At 43.2% G+C, this 21,523-nt stretch overlaps 1 protein-coding gene across 1 annotated transcript in view; it reads left to right on the forward strand.

Moving 5' to 3' along the window:
- The window catches only part of myom2b (myomesin 2b), a 119,084-nt gene that overhangs the window by 43,263 nt on the left and 54,298 nt on the right, over nt 1–21,523 (forward strand). Inside the window, exons 10-15 of the mRNA XM_078213233.1 lie at nt 1,967–2,131; nt 6,776–6,937; nt 8,923–9,064; nt 10,795–10,994; nt 15,373–15,426; nt 17,335–17,462. Coding sequence (XP_078069359.1) covers nt 1,967–2,131; nt 6,776–6,937; nt 8,923–9,064; nt 10,795–10,994; nt 15,373–15,426; nt 17,335–17,462 — 851 coding nt within the window. The remainder of the gene's footprint in view (nt 1–1,966; nt 2,132–6,775; nt 6,938–8,922; nt 9,065–10,794; nt 10,995–15,372; nt 15,427–17,334; nt 17,463–21,523) is intronic.

The raw sequence follows: 21,523 nt of genomic DNA on the forward strand, positions 1-21,523 counted from the left end.
CTTCACTCAGAGGGGCTGAACCTGTGGAATTCCCTACCACAGAAGGCCGTGGAGACCAAGTCACTGAATATGTTTAAGAAGGAAATAGTTAGATTTCTAGAGGTACGGGGAGAGCACAGGAATATGGTGTTGAGATAGAGGATCAGCCATGATCATATTGAAAGGGATAGCAGGCTCAAAGTGCTGAAAGGCCTACTCCTGCTCCTTATTTCTGTGTTTCCTGAAGACATGATCCATGCAAAGATATGATTCTATAGGAACTAGTCATCCTCCAGTACTTGTCCAAATACTCCTACTCCATTGAGGCCTAAATGGTGGAGCGCCACTGTATTTCAAAATATGGTCCATGTACCTATTGACAAAATAAAGATCCAGAGGAATAAGGCAACATGTGGAGTTTGATCCTGGACTCACCCAACACCTTGGTGTTAATGGATAGAATTCAGGAGTGAGATTTCTACTGTAGAAAAACTGAAGCTGATGGTACAGTGTCTATCACTGCCCCAACTGAGATGAGCTAATCTAGTACAAATAGGGATGGAACTTGAGATCCTTCTGACCTATTGGTCCAGATTCATATGGTCGCTGTTTATATTCACTAATCTGTCAAAGCACAGCCTTTATCTCTGATTCTGGGCACATTGAACTTACTACAATTTGGTGCCTGTTACTTGTTACTGAGGCCCATTTGGACTTGCCACATCTCTTGTCATTCTTTATGAATGTCATTAGACTAGAGCTATGGATATAGCACAGTAAGCATAGAAAGGGGGGAGAAAGAATTTCAATCGCAGTCTGAGGGAGGAAACAATTTAAGGGATAGTGACAACCAAAGGTGCACAGGAAATATTTCAGTACTGAGAAAAGAAGAAATGTCAATGCATTAGGTAAAAGACACTGCACCAGAACTGAGAAATGGAAGACAATGTTTATCGGATGGAGCAAAACAAAGGGGGGAAGGGTGAACAATAAGTAAAGAGGCTCCTCTCTTCTCTTTGTTTTAGTCTGTTCTACAACTTCAACAGCACTGAGTTATGCCTCAGGCAGGACCATCTCTCACTAAAGACAAACATCATTGACATAAGTCAACATTGATGGGTCTTTTTCATTGTCCTGTCCTCTGAAGTAATTTTGTGAAGCCATAGTAAATAGGAAAAAGACTGAAATTCCATATATCATTGTAATCATTAATGTTATAATTCTTGGTTGAGGGCATGAGAATTACCATTGCATATTTTTCTAACATTTAGTAATTTTGAGTTTTACCATTGGTCCCTCCTTTAAAAAACAATCAGAAAGAATAATGACTGCTGAATTTTCTTCCATTTATTTCTGTTACTTCAATTAGTAAATGAATGTTTCAACTGTCAGCAATCAAGGAAGAAACTGGTTTGAAAGAGACAAGTTAACTTCAGTAGAAATACAGGCTGCTTTTAGAAATTCTGTAGTTTTAAATGTGCATGTTAAATGAGCACTCTCACACTTGGGGAATGTAGGGACTTGAGTTTTGCATTTTAGTTCCCGAGAGCAGAATGGGATATTTCCCTGCCTGGCTATCTTCATCTAATGGTTAAATCATTTGACTGTTTCCGACAGGCACATGGAGTATAACTGGGAACACCAGGACTGGGGTTCCCCCACCCTCGTGCCCACTGAACCTCAAATTTGGCATTTTCTACTCCCTTGTTCTCGATTCTATCTTCTCTCCGACATTTTCTAACTTGTAACTACAGCCCTTTGACCCTCAAGAAAAGTAATGTTACTCATGCGAGAGAAAATGTTGCAGAAATATAAATATGTAACTTGATTCTGACATTGAAAAGTAATGTATGCAGAAAGGCTGCTGAATAAATATAGTTGTCCAATACTGTACTGGCTAGAGAATCTTTTAAAGTGCAAATCTCATTAGATATGGATAGGAACTGTTTCTATGTGCTAACATGTCTTGTGTTTTTTCCCCCCACAGTACCTCTGTTGTCACCTCCTATTTTCACACATATAGATATTCAATATAGTGAGAAATTTGGTGTGAGTTTTGGCACTGAGGGAGAGACAATGATACTGTCTTGCCGGATGATCCTTACACCAAACCTCGGCCGTCTCCAGCCAGAAGCTGTGTGGTACAGAGATGGTCAGTAATTGTGTCCAAATTTTCTATCTGTTTTCACTTGTGATATTTGTGGAACTCTGCATCTGTTAAAGTAAGCTAGTGGTACTAAAGGAGAGGCTGTTCTTGTATCTCTGTGGTTGCAGATTCTTGTCCCCGCAGAGCTTTACATTCCAAGCTTCCTGCTTCTAGGTTTCCAGCCAGGTCAGAGCCAGCCTGAGGAAATTTAATGCCTTGTGTCATGAGGTTGTAAGTACTTTTAAGGACACTAAATTGACTGCCGCATGTCCAGCATTAGAGCAGTGACTGGACTTCACAAGTGTTCCATTGGCTTTGGGACATTCTGAGGTTGTGAAAGGTACTATATAAAGAAATATGAAGTTGAAGCCTTTCATTGTTCTTACAAAAAAGTCTCTTCATTTATAAAGCCTTCACTGTAATCATAGAATGATTGAATGATATGGCATTCTAAATCTATTCGGCTCATTGTGTCAAGGTGTTTGTGGTTGTTGGAATTCAGTCATTGCTGTCCCAGCACAGTGCTGCAGGATTTCCTCAGGTAGTGTCCTAGGGGGCACTGCCAAGGATGCACATGCAAGGGGCACGTCCAAGGGGGGGAGGGTCAGTTACCCTCCTTCGTTGGTGGGCTTCTCCTTCTGTGAGTGGGGGTTGGGGTGTATCCCCTTGTCTGCTGGGGGTGGTGTATACTGATGACCGTGGTTGGGGGGGGTGTGGTCCTGATGTCTGTTTGGGGGTGGCCTTAAATTTGAGATCAGAGCACCCTTTTTAAAGGCCACCCCCAAACAATACATGCCACTTAAACTAAAAGCCATAGTTGTATCATGAGCTCCATGTGAACATCCAATCTCAGTTTCCAGCTTGCGGATGTCAACCGATATCATGGACCAGATACAAATAGTACTCCCACTGAAGTATTCTGTGTACACGAAGAGGGAATCTAACCATCTCCCCTTCATATTCAATGTAATTACCATTGCCAAATCCCCCACAATCAACATTTTCAGGGGTTAACATTGACCAAAAGGTTAACTGGATGAGTCCTGTAAATACTGTGGCTACAAGAGACAAACAAAAGGCTGGGAATTCTGCTGCAAGTAAGTCTGACTTCCTAAAGCCTGCCCACCATCTAAAAGGCACAAGTTAGAAACATGATGGAACACTCTTCAATTACAGCAGTTATCATGAACGATTTTGATCTACATATAGACTGGAAAAACCACAGGGTTAAAGGTAGTGCAGATGACATATTCATAGAATGTTTTCAGGATAATCTTTTAGATCAGCACATACTTGGGTCATTCAGGCTGTACTAAACCCCGTATTGTGCAACAAGATAGGATTAATAAATAACCTCATAGTGAAGGCGACCCCAGGTAGCAGTGATCATAATTTGACTGAATTTTACATTCAGTTTGAGGGAGAGAAGAGTGTGTCTAAAACTAGTATTTTGAACTTAAATAAGGACAATTATGAGGGTATAAAAGCAGGGCTAGCAAAAGTGAACAGGAAAATTAGATGATGGGATAGGTTTATAGAGATGCAGTGGCAGACATTTAAGGGGATATTTCAGAATATACAGAATTGATATATCCCAACAAGAAAAAAAATTCCAACAGGAGGTTATGCAGAACATTAGTGAGACCACATCTAGACTACTATGTACAGTTCTGATCTTACTTAAGGAAAGATGTAAATATGTTGGAACCAAAGGTTTACCAGACTGAATGGGCAGGTTGTTTTATGAGGAAAGGCTGGACAGACTAGGCTTGTATCTAATTTAGAAGAGTGAAAGGTGTCTTGATTGTAACAGATAAGATCCTGACGTCTTGACAGGGTGGATGTAGGAAGGATGTTTCCTCTTGTGGGGGAATCTAAAACTAGGGATCACACATTTAAGACAGAAATGAGGAAAAAGGTTTTCTCTCAGAGGGTTGTGAGACTTTGGAATGCTCTTCTTCAAAAGCTGGTTGATGTCGAGTCTCTGAATATCTTTAAGGCAGAGGTAGACAGATTCTTGGGAAGCAATGGGCTTAAAGGTGATCAGGGGTAGCCAGGAATGTGGAGTTGAGATTAAGAACAAAGAACAAAGAAAATTACAGCATTGGAACAGGCCCTTTGGCCCTCCATGCGGCCCAACTGAACTAAAACCCCCTACTCTTCCGGGGACCACATCCCTTTATTCCGATCCTATTCAAGTATTTGTCAAGACGCCTCTTAAAAGTTACTATTGTATCTGCTTCCATTACTTCTCCCGAATGAGAGTTCCAGGAATTCACCACCTTCTGTGTAAAAAACATTGCCTCGTACATCTCATTTAAAACTTGCCCCTCACAACTTAAACCTATGTCCCCAAATTACAATTAAGTCAACCATGACCTTATTGAATGGTGGCGCAGGCTCAAGGGGCCGAGTGGCCCACTTCTGTACCTAATTTGCATGTTTGTATGTTCATACGATTGGATGAGTGCAGTTCTAACCGCACACACGAAGCTCGACACCAAGCTAGAGAAAACAGGCTGCTTGATTGGCACGCTATCAACCACTTTAAACATTCACCTCCTCGACCCACTGGTGCATAGTGGCAACAGTGTGTGCCATCCATTCACCAAGGCTCCTTTGAAAGCACCTTCAAAGCCTCTGAACTTTACCACCTGTAAGGACAAACGCAGCTGATGCATGGGAACTTCATCACCTCCAACTCACACATCATCCTGACGTGTAACTATATTAACATTCCTTCACAGACTCAAAATGTTACAGCGAGGTGAACTGAGACAGTACATTCTTTCCAAGTTGAAGTATGGGATAGAAATACTTGGTGGGGACTTGTACATTAAACCAACCAGGCATAAATTCTGGTGGCAGAAATCTTCATTTATACTGCCTTAATAGAACAGAATAAGTGGGTGTCCTTTGTGTCCGGGCCCTGACCTCTGCTGGTTAGATGCTGAATTGCTGCATCCTTTCGGTTGCTTGCATGGAGCTCAGGATTCAATTGTGTTTTACAGCTGAGGTGACAAGTATTTTTTAACGTAAAGTTTCTTCTGGGAATGTTTGAAAAATAATACTGATGATCAGATTATTTCTTTTTGATTTCTGTGTTGAGCCGCTGCCTGCAGGATAATCACAAACCAGACTTAAAGATCATGCTTTTGATCTAGCTGAAAATGGCAAACATAGGACATCCTCCTTAGCTCCTAAACCTTTACATTACTGGCACTTGGAAGGGCTAATTCCCAGATGAAACCTGTCCATAGTCCAGATCTGAGGGGTGATTGCAATATTTTACTTTATCCATTTTCTTTATAATCAGATGTTTCAGTTCTAGTGTCACTTGTCACTAGTGCGTGGGAGTGCATGAGAGTTGTGAGCTTGTTGCCTTCCCTTCTCTGAGGAAAGACCCTGTGGTGAATTTACTGAGGGCTGCGTCTCTTAACAGCACAGCAGAGATGAGGAGAAATCCATGTTTGAAAGTGTTTTCTTCTGTCAGAAGATTCACAAGCAGCTGCGAAGACGATGATTCATTGAAATATTTTCTTCCAGCACCATACATTATGAAGAGGAATGCACGTGCTCAGCCCGTTGACCTCTGCCCTTTGCCCTGTGGACTCACGCCATGATTGCCAGGAACAGCAGGGGTGGATTTTCAACCTCTGCATGTCCGGCGGCAAAACTGGTGTTTTCCAATCATGATGTGGAGATGCCGGCGTTGGACTGGGGTAAACACAGTAAGATGTCTACCAACACCAGGTTAAAGTCCAACAGGTTTATTTGGTAGCACAAGCCACTAGCTTTCGGAACAGGCTGTCCCTTTCCCACCCACCTGACGAAGGGACAGCCTGTTCCGAAAGCTAGTGGCTTTTGCTACCAAATAAACCTGTTGGACTTTAACCTGGTGTTGTTAGACTTCTTACTGTGTTTTCCAATCAGCCAGAAAACAGTTATCAAAGTGTCTGAATTTCAGCTCAGCTAGAACAGATCACCAACTGCAACACCAGTCTTCTGTCCAAGTGGCAACTTGAAAATCAAATCCAAACACAACATGCATTCTGAAATAATCTTTGCTGAAAAATGGGGAGTATCATAGAATCCCTATGGTGCAGAAGGAGGCCATTTGGCCCATCGAGTCTGTACCGACTCTCCGAAAGAGCATCTTACCCAGGGCCTATCCCCATAACCCAATGTATTTACTCCACTAATCCCCCTAACTTACACACCTTGAGACACTAAGGGACAATTTAGCATGGCTAATTCACCTAACCTGCACATCTTTGGTGTGTGGGAGGAAACCCACGCAAACACAGGGAGAACATGCAGGCTCCACACAGATAGTGACCCAAGGCTGGGTCCTTGATGCTGTGAGGCAGCAGTGCTAACCACTGTGCCGTCTGGATAAATGGGGCACAGGAGAGCATGGCCAGCATCCTGAACACTTACCTATACAGAGAGGAAAACTTACTTTGCGATCATTAAGGAGCATTGTGTAATCAGATGAAATGAACCAGTTTGTTTACAAAGTACAGGGTTTTTGTTCTGAGCTGTATTAATGACATCATAAGTGCTAGAACTTAATTATCTAGGATGTTTTCCTTGTAATTGTCAAAACTCTGTAACATGCCTGATTCATGAAACATTTTGTTTCTCCAGATGTTGAGATAAAGAAGTCCAAGTGGGCTGCAATGCTCTACAATGACTGCACTGCTACTTTGACACTACCTCATCTGAATAAAGACGATGAAGGCCTGTATACATTACGCTTGATAACAAGAGGTGGAATTTCACAGCACAGTGCATATGTATTTGTCAGAGGTACAGAATTCAGTCTTTTGCTCAACCTCCTCTGCACAGAGTGTTTTATTGGTTGCCTACAAATAGTAGATAATTTTCTCTTCTCCTCACTTTGTAGTCCCTGATTATGTATTAACTTTCGTCAAAATGGAAGGCAGATGCTGAGCTTGATGATATCACGCAACTGCTGTTTCTCCACACACACCCGCCCAACACCCCCATACCGCCATTTCCCCCAGGAAGTAGTATTACCCAACCCAGTTCAAAGTTCCCTGATTTCAATATACCTGTTTGAATTGCATGAGACAGTTATCTACTTTACTAATGGATTGAAGGCCACTAACATGCTTGCTGGATTTGCACAATGTGTGCAAACTGCATTGATTTCGCTTTGACATTTCATTAAGTTAGTAGATATTATTCAGTTCTTTCTTTCAAGCTTTAATGTCCACATTCCCCTCAAAGTACTTGTTGAATAGTTAGAGACAGTCGGCTATAATTCTTGGTTGGGTTAGGAATCATGCGCGTTAGAGTTTGTGGTATTGGTGAGAGAGCACATTATTTACAGAGTGTAGATGGGCACCAGAAACATTTAGGGGACACCCACCTGCCTGCCCCACAGCCATTCATCAGTAGGGGAGATGGGTTTATACAGGATACTCCACCCAGCCGAAAAGCAGGTTTGTTCTTTTCAGCCTTTGAGCAAGAAGGGTGATATGCACATGTAAAAACAAAACATGTTGCGTGACTTTGGAAGTCCAGGCCCCAAGCCTAACCTGAGACTCACTGGTGGGACCCACACCTCTGCTCCTCCTGGAAACCACCATCTGTCCACTCACCTGGTGTACTGACCTCCATTGATTTGCCAATGCTACGAAGGCAAATGCCACAGTTCTAAGGATAAAGCTTGCAGTCCTGTGTCCATATGCCAAGATTTAGTTCAGCACGCAGGCAGATGCTTGAAGTGTTCTTAAAGTTTAAGTCTTACATGGGCAACACCTGAGGTTACAAAGGATATTTTGCCACAGGAAGTACATATATTACAACCAGGTTACTTCTTGGAAATGGCAACAGCTTGGCTTAATTCATGATACATAGAACATAGAACAGTACAGCACAGTACAGGCCCTTCAGCCCTCGATGTTGTGCCGAGCTTTGTCCGAAACCAAGATCAAGCTATCCCACTCCCTATCATTCTGGTGTGCTCTATGCGCCTATCCAATAACCGCTTGAAAGTTTCTAAAGTGTCCATTTCAAGAGGTACCAGGTTTTAAAGATGGATCAAACTGAGTGAATTGAAAGGGCACCTTCTGTTGTAGTTGGGTGCTGTGTCAAAAGTAGTTGCTTTAGATTGACACCATTCATTTCTGCATGGGTTCTCCAAATCATTTGCTGTAACTTTGGTGCCATTGTCCAGGAATGTGGAGTTCAGGTCACAAATCAGATCAGCCATGAATGGCAGAGCAGGATCAAGGGGCCTCCGCCTGCTCCTGATCATGATTTTCTGTGTAAGCTCTGCAGAATCCCTGTCAAAATGGCATATTTGTGTATTTTTACAAAGTTTCTGCAAATTTCCTCCCATATTAGAAGATCCCCCTGAGAGAAATTCTACTCCTCAAGTGAGCAAACTAACTTTTAGTGTTTAAAATGAATGTTCTTTTCTGTTTTAAATGATTGTTTGGAAAATTGTTCTGCTTATCAAGTGATCAGTGCTGCGGAATGGAGCACATTTTCACGGGCCCTGGATCAGCCCAGCACAGGTCAGGCATATGTGACTTTGCTTCTTCTGCTCCAATCCAACAATAGATCCCAAGCCCAGGCCCAGAAGAGCACCCTCTTTCTGCAGACTGCATTACAGTGTCAATTGTCCATTCTCTGAAGGGATATTTTCCAGACTTGCTTGCGAGCTATTTTTGTTGCAATTCATCCTGGCTTCACAAAGAAAAAGTGTGCAAGTTGATGGGCTCATTTCCTTTCCTTATTCTATGTCCTCTTTCTCCTTGTAGATGCAGATGCTCCAGTTGTAGGAGCTCCAGGAGCCCCAATGGATGTCACATTTCATGATGCTAACAAGGATTATGTCATCCTAACCTGGAAACCTCCAAATGTAATCAAAGAAAGTCCTGTGATTGGATATTTTGTTGACCGGTATGATTTCCATAGTAAATGTCAGTTATGTTGGCAGTAGGATGACGTCCAGTTAATGCTGTCATGTCAAAGTTGTCAAGCACAGTGTGATTTAGTTAGCATTCATTAATTCCACAGGAGATTCACCTCATGAGCTCATGATCACTTTTTCCATTTGGGATACTCCCTTACCTGAGCTAATGAATTAAACTCATCTAACCTCAGCCTTTTGTCACAGAGAGGGTGGGAAAATAGGCTTTTATGAATAGATTCAGCTTAATAAAGTTGGCTGGAAGGAAAAAATGACATTGCTGGAGATTTGGATGCAGGTCGTCTCTCAACCTTTCGTTTTTTTTCTGTATATTGAAGATATAACCGATGACACAAATATATTCATGCGTGCTTCAGCAGGAACTGGAGAAAAGTCCATCTATTAAATATAATCCTGTTCAAGCAGTCTGGTAATTTCCCAATGAAGTTCACACTGTGCTAGCCTCCATTTCTGCAGTTGGAAAGCTTCTTATAGATTTATACAGGCAGTGAATAATAAGCAACATTTTAAATATCTGTGATATTAATGGTTCCCTGTTAGTGCAACGGGCTGGGAGATTCCCGCCGATTCGTGGGGTTCGTGCATGCGTTCCCGCTACGATAGCATCTCCCAGCGCCGGATTTCCGACAGCATCAGCTCTGCTCTGGAAATCGGTGGGGAGGCGCGGAAATCATTTCCATATTCATTTGAATTTCATTTAAATGAGATTAGCAGGCTCAGGACTGAAATCTCCAGGCCCGCTAGCATCTCTACCCCCCCCCTCTCCCCGCCAGAGTGGTTCACTCCAGCGAGGATTACAGTAGCTCCCCACTTTCGGGGAATGAGCGGCCTGACCCCGCTGAAGTGAAGGGGGGGGGGGGGGGTGCAATCGGGGCCCTCCAAAGGGTCAGGTGGCGGGGGCCAGTGCCCCCTGGGCATTGGCACCCATTAGTGGGGAGCTGTTGTAAAACCCGCTGGAGTGAAAATTCCGGGCAGTGGGGAGAGGCTAGCGGAGACTTCAGTCCCAGGCCCTCTAATGACATTGAAATTTGAATTTAAATATTTAAAGCACCTCCACGCCAATTTCCTCTGCTTATGTCTCCTGGCCCGCTGCACTGCTAGAGCACTGGGAGAATCACTCTCTATATGCGCCCTCAGTTTCCTCAATTCTTTATAAGTTTTCCTTGCATCCTATAACTATTTGGATGAGAGTATGGCCTGTTCTGAAACCACCCATAATGCTCTAGTTTTCAATGGTGTTAGGAGACACATAATCCAAACCAAGAGTGAGTCCTCCATCCAAATCCCCCTCCACAGAAATGGCAACTCAGCCCCTTCCAATTGCATGTGTCCCAGATTAGGAGTTCCTTAGTGCTGAGCGTTGCTTCTCCTGTGTTCAATACCACCACACATTGGCAAAGTTGAATGTATGTTGTACGGGAGGGGGAAGAGTGGGAGTAAGGGATGGTCAGTCAGGTAATGTCGACAAATTAGTACAACTTCGCTGGTCACCAGCCAAAGAAATTCAACAGTTCTGCAGTTTTTGTGCTCGTAAATAGTTTTTAAAATTAAGATGGCAGCACAAGAAAATATAGGCACATTTAGTATTTAGTCAGCTTAAGAAGAAATTGCATCCTAGCATTCTGGATTTGCCTCAGCGGTTTACTGTCAAGTCTGTGCTCCACACAGAATTGTATGAGCGTTACCATTCTTTTTGAAGGTGTGAAGCTGGAACTGACAATTGGGCCCAGTGCAATGACACCCCAGTTAAAATTTGCAAGTATCCCGTGACTGGCTTGTTTGAAGGACGTTCCTATATTTTCCGTGTGCGAGCAGTGAACAAGTGTGGTATCAGCAGACCTTCCAGAGCCACAGATGCGGCGACAGCCCTTGACCCTGCTGACTTGGCTAGGCTGCAAAGTGAGTATCTTACATTCATAGGCACTATAGAATCATAGAAACCCTACAGTGCAGAAGGAGGCCATTTGGCCCATCGAGTCTGCACCGACCACAATCCCACCCAGGCCCTACCCCCACATATTTACCCGCTAATCCCTCTAACCTACGCATCTCAGAAGTCTAAGGGGCAATTTTTAACCTGGCCAATCAACCTAACCCGCACATCTTTGGACTGTGGGAGGAAACCGGAGCACCCGGAGGAAACCCACGCAGACACGAGGAGAATGTGCAAACTCCACACAGACAGTGACCCGAGCCGGGAATCGAACCCGGGACCCTGGAGCTGTGAAGCAGCAGTGCTAACCACTGTGCTACCGTGCCGCCAGGTAATTGCTTACATAATTTGTTCCCAGGAAGAAATATTGTTCACTTTTGTCTATCAAGACAAATGATGCAACATTGGATATACCCACAGTCTAAATTAGGATAATTCCATGCCCTACTTCACTTTCAGTGCTTTGTTGGTCTATATTCAGGGCTGTTTGTTGGATTATCAGCTCTTCTGAAGGGTTGTTCAACTACTGGTAGTCTTCTGGGTTAGTTTCCTGGGTTAGGATGTATGGGTGAGGCAGCAGAGGGCAACTGCCAAACATGGCACAATATCTCTTCCCGTTTGAGTTTCATTTGTGAGATTAAAAAGGGAGGAAAACCCAACCAATTATTAAAAATAAAGTTATTGCCATACACATGCAAATAACTTGTCATTCGAATCATTCCAAGCTACATTCATTTTTAAAGTGTAGAAAATGGGGGTACTTCAATGAGTACTAGTTTGAAGAAAATTGCATTTATAAAACTTTATAAATGTGTTGACAAGTGTTGACCCGTTAGAGAAAATCTCCATTACAAGGGAGGAAGTGTTAGGTTTTTTAGGGAATATAAAGACTGACAAATCCCCAGGGCCTGATGGAATCTATCCAAGGCTGCTCAGGGAGACGAGAGATGAAATCGCTGGGCCTCTGACGCAAATCTTTGTCTCGTCACTGGACACAGGTGAGGTCCCAGAGGATTGGAGGATAGCTAATGTGGTCCCGTTATTTAAGAAGGGTAGGAAAGATAACCCGGGAAATTATAGGCCGGTGAGCTTGACGTCCGTGGTGGGGAAGTTGTTGGAGAGGATTTTTAGAGATAGGATATATGCGCATTTAGAAAGGAATAAACTCATTAACGATAGTCAGCATGTTTTTGTGAGAGGGAGGTCATGCCTCACTAACCTGGTGGAGTTTTTTGAAGAAGTGACTAGAATGGTTGACGAGGGAAGGGCCGTGGATGTCGTCTATATGGACTTTAGTAAAGCGTTTGACAAAGTCCCTCATGGTAGGTTGGTGCAAAAGGTTGGATCTCATGGGATAAAGGGGGAGGTGGCTAGATGGGTGGAGAACTGACTTGGTTACAGAAGACAGAGGGTGGTCGTGGAAGGGTCTTTTTCCGGCTGGATGCCTGTGACTAGTGGTGTTCTGCAGAGTTCTGTATTGGGACCTCTGCTGTTTGTGATTTATATAAACGATCTGGAAGGTGGTATAACTGGGGTGATCAGTAAGTTTGCGGACGACACGAAAATGGCTGGACTTGCAGATAGTGAGGAACATTGTCAGAGGCTACAGAAGGATATAGATAGGCTGGAAATTTGGGCAAATAAATGGCAGATGGAGTTCAATCCAGATAAATACGAAGTGATGCATTTTGGTAGAACTAACATAGGGGGAGCTATACGATAAATGGCAGAACCATAAAGGGTGTAGATACGCAGAGGGACCTGGGTGTGCAAGTCCACAGATCCTTGAAGGTGACGTCACAGGTGAAGAAGGTAGTGAATAAGGCATATGGTATGCTTGCATTTATAGGACGGGGCATAGAGTATAAAAAGTTGGGGTCTGTTGTTGCAGTTGTATAGAACGTTGGTTCGGCCGCATTTGGAATACTGCGCCCAGTTCTGGTCGCCATACTACCAGAAGGACGTGGAGGCTTTGGAGAGAGTGCAGAGGAGGTTTACCAGGATGTTGCCTGATATGGAAGCGCTTAGTTATGAGGAGAGATTGGGTAAACTGGGGTTGTTCTCACTGGAAAGACGGAGGATGAGGGGTGACCTAATAGAGGTGTATAAAATTATGAAAGGCATAGGTAGGGTGAACGGTGGGAAGCTTTTTCCCAGGTCGGTGGTGACGTTCACGAGGGGTCATAGGTTAAAGGTGAGGGGGGGGGGAGGTTTAACACGGATATCAGAAGGACGTATTTTACACAGAGGGTGGTGGGGGCCTGGAATGCGCTGCCAGGCAAGGTGGTGGAGGCGGACAGACTGGGAACGTTTAAGACTTATCTAGATAGCCACATGAACGGAGTGGGAATGGAAGGATACAAAAGAATGGTCTAGTTTGGACCAGGGAGCGGCACGGGCTTGGAGGGCCAAAGGGCCTGTTCCTGTGCTGTATTGTTCTTTGTTTGTTCTTTATTTGTTGGCAGTAAGATTCCAGGTTGGCATGGTGATGATTACAGCAGAGAGAAGTATTTGCAATATTTTGTTTCTGACCCCATTATCGGAATGTATGAATGTAAAGGAAGGCAGTAAAACATGATGCTAGCGACTCTTGCACTGACGTGACTGAACATCCCCTGCAAAGAAATCAAGACTTTTATTGCCATTTTCACAATTTCTTGGCAAATCACTTCTCGTGATTTGCAGCTATAAATGAAGAATGTTACAGACTAATAGAAAGAGTCCTTTATCTATTGGGAAATGGAGCCATCTTACTCGTTTCTTAAAAAACACACTGTGTTTGGTAGTCAGGTCTGCAACAAGCAGTACCACAGTGCGAAAGAATGTCTTTATTGACCACTGACTGTACACAGTTAGAATGCTGTTCCGGTGCTCCCATTATACGAGGGCTGAAATTGTTAATTTATTAAGCCGCATGGAGATATTACCTGAGAATGTTGTACATTTAATAAAGGCTAATGGTGAAACAGTGACAATTATCAAAATTCATTTGTAATGAAGAAGTTCTTAATCTGCTACTTAAGGGCTTCAATTGATGGCAGGGCAGGAAAGTTGACCATGGGCCTTTCCACCCAGAACTTAATTCAGGTAGAGTCGGGAAGACAGCAGGGTTTGGGTATGCCAAGTATATGTGCTTCCCACCTCCAAGCTTGCTATGAGCAAGAGCAGAAGATTCCGTGCAATGGGATACCTGCTGTATCCCCAGAGAAAGAGGAGACATCTGCATTAAAGGGAGCTGAAATGTTTCTCTTTAAAGTGAACTAAAAATTTTCAATGTCTCTTCCACACCTTGGGCAGGATTTTCTGGCCCTGCCCGCTGCCAGGTTTGTTCACTCCTGCTGAAAGTGAATAGACTTTTGACTGGCCCACCACATCCCCTGTGGTGGGACCCACGATTGTTAATCTGGAAAATCCTGGCCCATGTGTGGGACCAGAAGAGAGGTTGTGGGGGGGCGGGGGGGGGGGGGGGGGGGGGGGGGGATAGGTAGAATGGGAGTAGGTAGCTTCTGTTCAATCCTTGAACAGAGCTATCGACAGGCTTCCTACCTTGGCCCCATTATGCACCTCTGCCCCTATTCTAATGCTGGCAGAGGAAAATTGGCCAGTTTTCTTTTGGCCCAGCTTCCTCTGTCATTCTAACATGGTGGGGCAATCGAGCAGCTGAGCCCCCAACTTGGGGAGCATCAGGGAGGGAAAGTGGTGAGGGAGGAACGAGAATTTATTAGGATGCCCTGAGAGATGGAAAATGGACACCAGGCCTTCTTCCCTGCTGTACTACTTTTATTTTTGGACAGTTTAATGGAGGGAAGTACAACCCTATGTCTCCCTATTAGAATGGCATGATACGTGCGGAAGCTGCACAGTTTCATCACATTAAAAAACTGAATACTGTACCCTTTAACAAACAGTTTAATTTACGGCTTGGATTACTTCATTTTTATTTCAAATGTTCTTATAATGACTCTGGTTGAATTTAGTGGTTCTGAATTGTGCTTTACCTTTCCATCTGTGTTCTCATATTCTCAGTGATCTTATTGCTTCAGTCTGGGTTGCCCCCGTCAATCCCGCTCATCAGTATGCGGTGTTGATTTTGATGCCTGACTGTGATCAGGGAGTGTCAGCTCAACCTGAGTTGAAATGTCCTGTCTCAGAATGCATTCTCTCAGCACATCCACCTGACTGGGACACCCAAAATACTTCGATACCTTTTTAAGAAGAGAACACCAAGAAAATGATTAGCATTGCGTTGAAATATTTTGGTTTATATGTCACTTATTACCGTGATTTTCAGAGTTTAAAAAAATTCTAAACTGTATAACGTATTTGTGTTACTTCTTTCTTCAGCTTTCTATTTTGATGAAAGCAGACACATCGTTGTAAGCCAAGATGACTTGGAAGGTAGATTCAATTCTATACATTATTTACTGCAGCTATTAGAACCTGGAGATTACAGAAAATACTATTGTATTATTGTCAGATAAACGTGTGTTTACCAAAGTAAGGGATGTTAATCTTTTCATTCTAAATGAATCAAAGTCTCAGTGAAAGTGATGTGGAAGGGGGAACTTAATGGGAGCACATTGGAATAGGTTTTGTATATAACAATTTTTACTTGCATTGAAGTGAAGAGAAAGAAAAGGTTGGAGATGTAAAATGGGTTGTCAACTCACTAACATTCGTGCAAAGTCAAAATTTACCCCAACATTTGTTTATACATTTATATAATTCACGGTCATTTTCAGGCTAATAATATTTGGCATAGGAAGAAGTCAGTCTGTCAACTTTCTTTATACAATACATTGGAACTCCAATGTAAGTCCAAGGTTTATTCAATGTATCACCAGTGAGCTTAACCCTAGGTTAAAGGTAAATGGATGGATGCCTTGTGGTACATTGGGTGGCATCCCTACCTCTGAGCCAGAAGCTCCAGGCCTGAGTCCTACTCTAGTATATGATGGCCATGAGAGAGTGCATTAATAACATGGCCAAACAGGTTGATTATCAACCTGCAAATCCTTCCAGTACTCTTATGTCAAGTCGGAGTGGGAGAGACTTCTGGTCAGCCATGCATGATGCTGACTGGTGCCCCTAAAACTGTAGTCACTGGCTTCAGGCTCAGAACCTGTTTCAGGGAAAACTAGCTGTGGAAAGCAGATGTAAGCGATTCATTTAAGTCATCAAATTTTAGCTTGTGATTTTTAGATCTCTGATTTTTGGCTCATTGAGTCGGTGGACAGGCACAACAAAAGGGATGTAATCTTATTAGGTCCTGTTCCATTGTCTAAGGATATTATTGCTTTAGACAGTCAACTATCTTCCATTACAAATACCTTTGCCGGAATAGCTTCCTGTGTAGCTCTTATAGCAAGCTGTTTAAAATGCCAAACATCTGCTTCCTGTATGATTTGCTCAAGATGTTTAATCCGGAGTTAAGAGCTTCGGAAGAGTTACATGCATAAACACATACTGCGCTCTTCGGCTAATTTCTTTGCTCATATCGCTACACTGTATCCGACAACAATTTTATCATCAAGCATTCTGCCTTGGTTTTGTTAAAAGTTATGAAGCAAATATATATTTATATTGGAGAGCAATTAAGAGTCAACTACATTGCTCTGGGTCTGGAGTCACACAAAGGCCAGAGCAGGTAAGGATGGCAGATTGCCTTCCCTAAAGGGGAACCAGATGGATTTTTACATAGCGTACAAGACCAGAGACCAAGTGCTGGAAAAATGGGATTAGAATAGATAGGTGCTTGATGGATGCTGCAGACATGATGGACTGAAGGGCCCCTTCCTGTGTCTAAAACTCCATGACTAACAATTGATGGTCACTATTACTGAGGCTAGCTCTCAATTCCAGATTTACGAATTAAATTTGAGCTGCTGTGGTGGGATTTGAACCCATATCCCTAGAGCATTAGCCAGGGCCTCAGGATTACTAATCCAGTGACAAAACCACTACACCACTATCTCCCCCTTCACACGAGAGAGGGTAAACAATGGTAAAGAGAAAGAAAGATTCTGCCCTCAACTGCACTTCCCAGGCATACATATCCAGCCCTCGTCATTAAATAGCAATCAAGAATTGGGGGCATACGGTGGATATTTTCCTTTGTAGTTTAATTGTTCAAGTCTACTGCTAGGCCAGTAACAACAACCACAGATTGAGTCTGGGACCTGCATGATGCGTATGCTTTTGTGCTGCTTTTCAGATAGTGTTATGACCTATATGTGACCTACATTTAGTATAGGGATCAAAACTCAAGTAGCAGGAATCCATTTGCTTTTTATTTCTATTCCATAGGGGATGTGAAACCTCCAGGGATACCCACAAATGTGCATGTAGCTGAGACCAGCAAGAATTACATTGTACTCAGCTGGGATCCACCTGAGCCACGTGGCAGAGCACCATTGACGTATTACATTGAAAAGGTATAAAGTATTTGATTGTGCCTAGTCTAAAGATTTTGTACCAATTTATTTTTTTAAACTTTGTCATAATATCGCTCCTGCTTTGCCAAATTTAAATATCACAGTCAATTAAAATAACATCCAACTTGTTAATGTATAATTTGAGTGTAGAATATTTATCCAAAGTGAGTTTTGTAGATTAGCTTGATGGTTCAATGAGGAAAGTTGGATGAAAGCTCAAGGGCAGTATCACCAACACAGACTGATTGAGTCGAGTGGCCTGTTTCTGTCTTTTCTATTCTATGGAATTCTATATCAAATTGAGGACAGGGGCTGCAGTCATTACAAAGCAGTAGTGACAGGAAAATAGTTATACTAAGGCAAAAATTGAACCATTCTGTGTTTATTCTTTGGACACAGAATAAGGGGAAAGCTCCAATTATCCAGCGCAAAGGCAATTTACTGTGGGCGCTGGATAATTGGAGCTTTCCCCTTATTCTGTGTCCAAAGAATAAACACAGAATGGTTCAATTTTTGCCTTAGTGTAACTATTTTCCTGTCACTACTGCTTTGTAATGACTGCAGCCCCTGTCCTCAATTTGATATAGAATTCCATAGAATATATAAGACAGAAACAGGCCACTCGACTCAATCAGTCTGTGTTGGTGATACTGCCCTGGGAATGCCTGGGAAAGGACGTTTGATGAGGTCTCGTCTACTGAGGAAGTATGGGCTGAGGTTAGAAGCAGGAAAGGAGAGGTCACCCTGTTGGGAGTTTTTTATAGGCCTCCAAAAAGTTCCAGAGATGTAGAGGAAAGGATTGCAAAGATGATTCTGGATAGGAGTGAAAGTAACAGGGTAGTTGTTATGGGGGACTTTAACTTTGCAAATATTGACTGGAAAAGCTATAGTTCGAGTACTTTAGATGGGTCAGTTTTTGTCCAATGTGTGCAGGAGGATTTCCTGACACAGTATGTAGATGGGTCAACAAGAGGCGAGGCCACATTGGATTTGGTACTGGGTAATGAACCAGACCAGGTGTTAGATTTGGAGGTAGGGGAGCACTTTGGTGATAGTGACTACAATTCGGTTACGTTTACTTTAGCGATGGAAAGGAATAGGTATATACCAAAGGGCAAGAGTTATAGATGGGGGAAAGGAAATTATGATGCAATTAGGAGAGATTTAGGATGCATAGGTTGGGGAAGGAAACTGCAGGGGATGGACACAATTGAAATGTGGAGCTGTTCAAGGAACAGCTACTGGGTGTCCTTGATAAGTATGTACCTGTCAGGCAGGGAGGAAATGGTCGAGTGAGGGAACCGTGATTTACTAAAGAAGTTGAATCTCTTGTAAAGATGAGATGTGAAGGCTCAGTTAGGGCGCTTGAGAGTTACAAGTTAGCCAGGAAGGACCTAAAGAGAGAGTTAAGAAGAGCCAGGAGGGGACATGAGAAGTCTTTGGCAGGTAGGATCAAGGAAAACCCTAAAGCTTTCTATAGGTATGTCAGGAATAAAAGAATGACTAGGGTAAGATTAGGGCCAGTCAAGGACAGTAGTGGGAAGTTGTGCATGGAGCCTGGAGAGATAGGAGAGGTGCTAAATGAATATTTTTCATCAGTATTCACGCAGGAAAAAGACAATGTTGTCGAGGAGAATACTGAGATACAGGCTATTGGACGAGACGGGATTGAGGTTAATAAGGAGGAGGTGTTAGCAATTCTGGAAAGTGTGAAAATAGATAAGTCCCCTGGGCCGGATGGGATTTATCCCAGGATTCTCTGGGAGGCTAGGGAGGAGATTGCCTTTGGCTTTGATCTTTAGGTCGTCATTGTCTACAGGAATAGTGCCAGAAGACTGGAGGATAGCAAATGTTGTTCCCTTGTTCAAGAAGGGAAGTAGAGACAACCATAATTATAGACCAGTGAGCCTTACTTCTGTTGTGGGCAAAGTTTTGGAAAGGATTATAAGAGATAGGATTTATAATCATCTAGAAAGGAACAATTTGATTAGGGATAGTCAATACGGTTTTGTGAAGGGTAGGTCGTGCCTCACAAACCTTATTGATTTCTTTGAGAAGCTGACCAAAGAGGTGGATGAGGGTAAAGCAGTTGATGTGGTGTATATGGATTTCAGTAAAGCGTTTGATAAGGTTCCCCACGGTAAGCTATTGCAGAAGATACGGAGGCATGGGATTGAGGGTGATTTAGCAGTTTGGATCAGGAATTGGCTAGCTGTAAGAAGACAGAGGGTGGTGGTTGATGGGAAATGTTCATCCTGGAGTTACTAGTGGTGTACCGCAAGGATCTGTTTTGGGGCCACTGCTGTTTGTCATTTTTATAAATGACCTGGATGAGGGCGTAGAAGGATGGGTTAGTAAATTTGCGGATGACACTAAAGTCGGTGGAGTTGTGGACAGTGCGGAAGGTTGTTGCAGGTTACAAGGGACATAGATAAGCTTCAGTGCTGGGCTGGGAGGTGGCAAATGGAGCTCAATGCGGAAAAGTGTGAGGTGATTCAATTTGGAAGGAGTAACAGGAATACAGAGTACTGGGCTAATGGTAAGGTACTTGGTAGTGTGGATGAACAGAGAGATCTCGGTGTCCATGTGCATAGATCCCTGAAAGTTGGCACCCAGGTTGATAGGGTTGTTAAGAAGGCGTACGGAGTGTTCGCTTTTATTGGTAGAGGGATTGAATTTCGGAGCCAGGAGGTCATGTTGCAGCTGCACAAAACACTGGTGTGGCCGCACTTGGAGTATTGCGTACAGTTCTGGTCGCCGCATTATAGGAAGGATGTGGATGCATTGGAAAGGGTGCAGAGGAGATTTACTAGGATGTTGCCTGGTATGGTGGGAAGGTCTTATGAGGAAAGGCTGAGGGACTTGAGGTTGTTTTCGTGAGAGAAGAAGAAGGTTAAGAGGTGACTTAATAGAGGCATACAAGATGTTCAGAGGATTAGATAGGGTGGATAGTGAGAGCCTTTTTCCTCGGATGGTGATAGCTAGCACGAGGGGACATAGCTTTAAATTGAGGGGTGATAGATATAGGACAGATGGCAGAGGTAGGTTCTTCACTCAGAGTGGTAAGGGCGTGGAATGCCCTGCCTGCAGCAGTAGTGGACTTGCCAACATTAAGGGGATTTAAATGGTCATTGGATAAACATATGGATGATATTGGAATAGTGTAGATTAGAGGGGCTTTAGATTGTTTTCACTGGTCGGCGCAACATCGAGGGCCGAAGGGCCTGTACTGCGCTGTAATGTTCTATGTTCAAAGAATAGGGGGAAATATAAATTAAATAAGAAAATGTTGGAAATAAGATGGCTGCGTCTATGGCAGGAGTAACAGATGAAAGGTTACTAACCTCAAACTTTAAATCTGTTCCTTCTCCATGGATGCTGCCAAACCAAACCTAGTGTTGTTTCCCATGCTCCAAGGGTGCCTGAAGCAGGTTCGGTGACACTGGGCGATATTCAGAAATCCCCAGCTACTTAAAACAGGCAGTTATCTGACAGTGAACCAAATTGTTTGCAACCCTGGTGTCAAATTTGATGTGGAGCCAATTCCCCCTGATCTTGCAGAATCTTACTAGCTGTTCTGTCTGGAGACAATACACATCTCTTTAACCTGTGTTTAATGTTCCCTCCACCCACATTATCTGTACCTTTAAGACCTGGCTGGCTCTAGAGATTTGCATTCTAATTAGTATTCTGTAACTTGATTTCTGTGTCTCTGTGCACTGTTGGAGAACAGATTTTCACTCCATCTGACGAAGGGGCAGCACTCCGAAAGCTTATGGTATTTGCTACCAAATAAATCTGTTGGACTTTAACCTGGTGTTGTGAGACTTCTTACTGTCAAATTTGACCCCAAGATGGATTTTCGATTACATATCCATGTCATTACAAAAATTGCTTAGGTTCTCCTCCATTGCATCACTTGAATGTGTTCCACCTCAGCTCATCAACTAGTAAACAGTCATTCGTACCTTTATTGCCTCCAGACTTGAGGATTCCAATGCACTCTTTATTGGCCTCCCACATTCTATCCTCTGTAAACTTGAGCTCATCCAAAGCTTTGC

The sequence above is a fragment of the Mustelus asterias genome, chromosome 5 (assembly GCF_964213995.1).
Source record: "Mustelus asterias chromosome 5, sMusAst1.hap1.1, whole genome shotgun sequence".
Lineage (NCBI taxonomy): Eukaryota > Metazoa > Chordata > Chondrichthyes > Carcharhiniformes > Triakidae > Mustelus > Mustelus asterias.